This window comes from Pogoniulus pusillus, chromosome 35 (assembly GCF_015220805.1).
Source record: "Pogoniulus pusillus isolate bPogPus1 chromosome 35, bPogPus1.pri, whole genome shotgun sequence".
Taxonomy (NCBI): domain Eukaryota; kingdom Metazoa; phylum Chordata; class Aves; order Piciformes; family Lybiidae; genus Pogoniulus; species Pogoniulus pusillus.
In genome coordinates, this window is record NC_087298.1 from 1,469,229 (window position 1) to 1,471,989 (window position 2,761).

The following is a 2,761-nucleotide window of genomic DNA, read 5'->3' on the forward strand; positions in this document are numbered from 1 at the left end:
GGTACGGGCCCGGCTGTGCCCCTTATACCCCCCCCCAGCACCGCGGTACGGGCCCGGCTGTGCCCCTTATACCCCCCCCCAGCACCGCGGTACGGGCCCGGCTGTGCCCCTTATACCCCCCCCCAGCACCGCGGCTACGGGCCCGGCTGTGCCCCTTATACCCCCCCCCCAGCACCGCGGCTACGGGCCCGGCTGTGCCCATTATACCACCCCCAGCACCGCGGGTACGGGCCCGGCTGTGCCCCTTATACCCGCCCCAGCACCGCGGTAGGGGCCCGGCTGTGCCCCTTATGCCCGCCCCAGCACCGCGGGTACGTGCCCTGCTGCGCCCTGCACACCCAGCCCAGCACCGCGGCACGGGCACGGCTGTGCGCTGCACACGCACTTCACCCACCGCGGGTGCACCCCTCCCACGCATCCTCCCACGCAGCCCAGAGCCCCATGCAAGGGCTCTGCTGCAGCACCCATAGGGTGTCCCAGCCTGCGAGACTTCTCCCCACGGGACTCGGCTCACGGCCTGCCCTTCCTCACTGTTTCTCTGTCCCGGAGGGGGCCTGAGCCCCCACCAAAGGGCACTGACACCAGTGGGCCACTGCCCGCACCCCCTGACAACGCCGCCGAGCAGCGCAGGCTCCGGGCCGAGCACTGGGCTGTCCCCCCGGTCTGTTGCAGGTTCCCCCTAGCCCGGGCTGTGCCGCAGCCATGCTTAGGCTCCGCTGGCTGACGTGGGACGCGAAGGACACGCTGCTGCGGCTGCGGCAGCCCGTGGGGGACAGCTACGCGGCCGAGGCCCGCGCCCGCGGGCTGCAGGTGCCGGCGGCGGCGCTGTCGCGGTCGTTCCGGGAGGCGTACGGAGCGCAGAGCCGGCGCTTCCCCAACTACGGCCGGGGCCAGGGCCTCAGCTCCCGGCAGTGGTGGGCGGACGTTGTGCAGCAGACCTTCGTGCTCTCGGGCGTGCACGACCGCGCAGTGCTAGCGGCGATGGCAGAGAAGCTCTACGACGACTTCTGCAGCGCCGACAACTGGGAGCTGCTGCCGGGCGCCAGCCAGACGCTGAGCCGGTGCCAGCAGCGGGGCTTCCGCATGGCAGTCGTCTCCAACTTCGACCAGAGGCTGGAAACCATCCTCTGCCAGTGCCACCTGCGGCACTACTTTGACTTCGTCCTCACCTCAGAGGCCACAGGCTTTGCCAAGCCGGACGGGAGGATCTTCCAGCAGGCCCTGAGCCTCGCCGGGGTGCCGCCGGGGCAGGCAGCTCACATCGGGGACGACTACGCCCGGGATTACCTGGCAGCCCGGGCCCTGGGCATGCACAGCTTCCTGCTCCGCGTTGCCCAGCAGGGTGAGCAGCCAGAGGTGCCCCCCGAGCATGTCCTGCCCACGCTCGGCCACCTCCTGGCTCGTATTGAGAAGGTGTAGCTGCGTGGTGCAGGGGCAGCAGCACTGCTGCTGCGCCGTCAGCTGGTCCTGGGAGGGATTTCTTGCTGCTGACTGAGCAGGGAAAGGCAATGAGAGCCTTTGGAACGCTGCTGCCGCTGGAGCAGGAGGGTGGTGAGGCAATTAAAATGTTACCTGGCACTCAGCGTCAGAGCTCTAAGAACACCATGGGAGAGGGTCAGTGCTGCTCTCTGCCCCTAATGCAGCTGGCACTGGGTGAAGGCTCCTTCTGGCAGGAGGGCTGGGGACGTACCTTGAGGTTTAGCCTTTCTTGGTCGCCTCAGGAAGAAACTCAAACATTCCCCATCAGGGCTGGGGCTGGTCCTGCTCTAGGGAAGATCTGCTCACAGAGAGCACCCAGGAGACCTGCACACAGGCCCTGCATGCCCCAGGTTTGCCATCTCAGCAGCATCCCCTTCTCCAGCTGTGGCAGGAGGCAGCTGCAGGCGTCTTGCTGCAGGCAGACTGGTCTAGAGGTGGGCAGTTCCACTTAACTAATACTGCTAATTAGCAAACTTTACTTATTATTATGAAATAAAGACAGATTTTAAACAGCTGCCCTTCTTCTTGGCTTATCTTCAGCCCACTCCACCTCTCCATCCTCCCTGCTCCCAGTGTTTCTGCTATAGAATCATTCAGGTTGGAAAAGACCTTTCAGATCGACGAGTCCAACCCTTAACCCAGCACTGTCAAACCTGGCCCTCAGCACCACATCTACACAGCTTTGAAACCCCTCCAGGGGTGGGGACTCCACCACTGCCCTGGGCAGCCTGTGACAACCCTTTTGGGGAAGAAATTGTTCCTCATGTCCAACCTAAAGCTCCCTTGGGGCAATTTGAGACCATTTCCATGTTGCACTCAAACCCTCCACCACCTTTGGTGTCCTTGACGGTGTCCTTTGGCAGGACAAGGAGCAGGTCAGGTTGGTTTCTTTTTGCTGCTCCTTGCTTCTTACTCTGCTCTTCACCTGGGCCATTCCATTGTCAGCAGCCCCTCAGGGAAGCCTCTGCCCTAGTGTGGGTCTCCCACGAGCATCATCCCCCTGGCACTGCCCCTGCTCTGGCTCAGCACAGCTCTTCTCACAAGTGTGTCTCCAGCAGTGTCCCAGTGACACCCCTTTCCCTGCACCTCCTCTCCCTGCCATTTCTCCAGTTTTCCAGTGCCCACTGGAAAACTGCCTTTGCTCAGGGGGCAGAATGAAATGGTTCACCTAAGAGCAGCTGGCAGAGCCAGGTGTGACCCCGAGCCTTTGCCCCAGCAGACGCAGGGTGGGTGTAGCCGCCAGGAGAGGAAAGCTGCTGTAGAGGACGTGAAGAACAGAGGC

At 63.6% G+C, this 2,761-nt stretch overlaps 1 protein-coding gene across 1 annotated transcript; it reads left to right on the forward strand.

Annotated features, from left to right (window-relative positions):
• Positions 1-702: 702 nt before the first annotated feature.
• HDHD3 (haloacid dehalogenase like hydrolase domain containing 3) lies at positions 703-1,993 on the forward strand. Its single transcript, XM_064170922.1, has one exon. It carries the CDS (start codon positions 703-705, stop codon positions 1,417-1,419), a length of 717 nt encoding a protein of 238 aa, XP_064026992.1. The 3' UTR covers positions 1,420-1,993.
• The last annotated feature ends 768 nt before the right edge of the window (positions 1,994-2,761 follow it).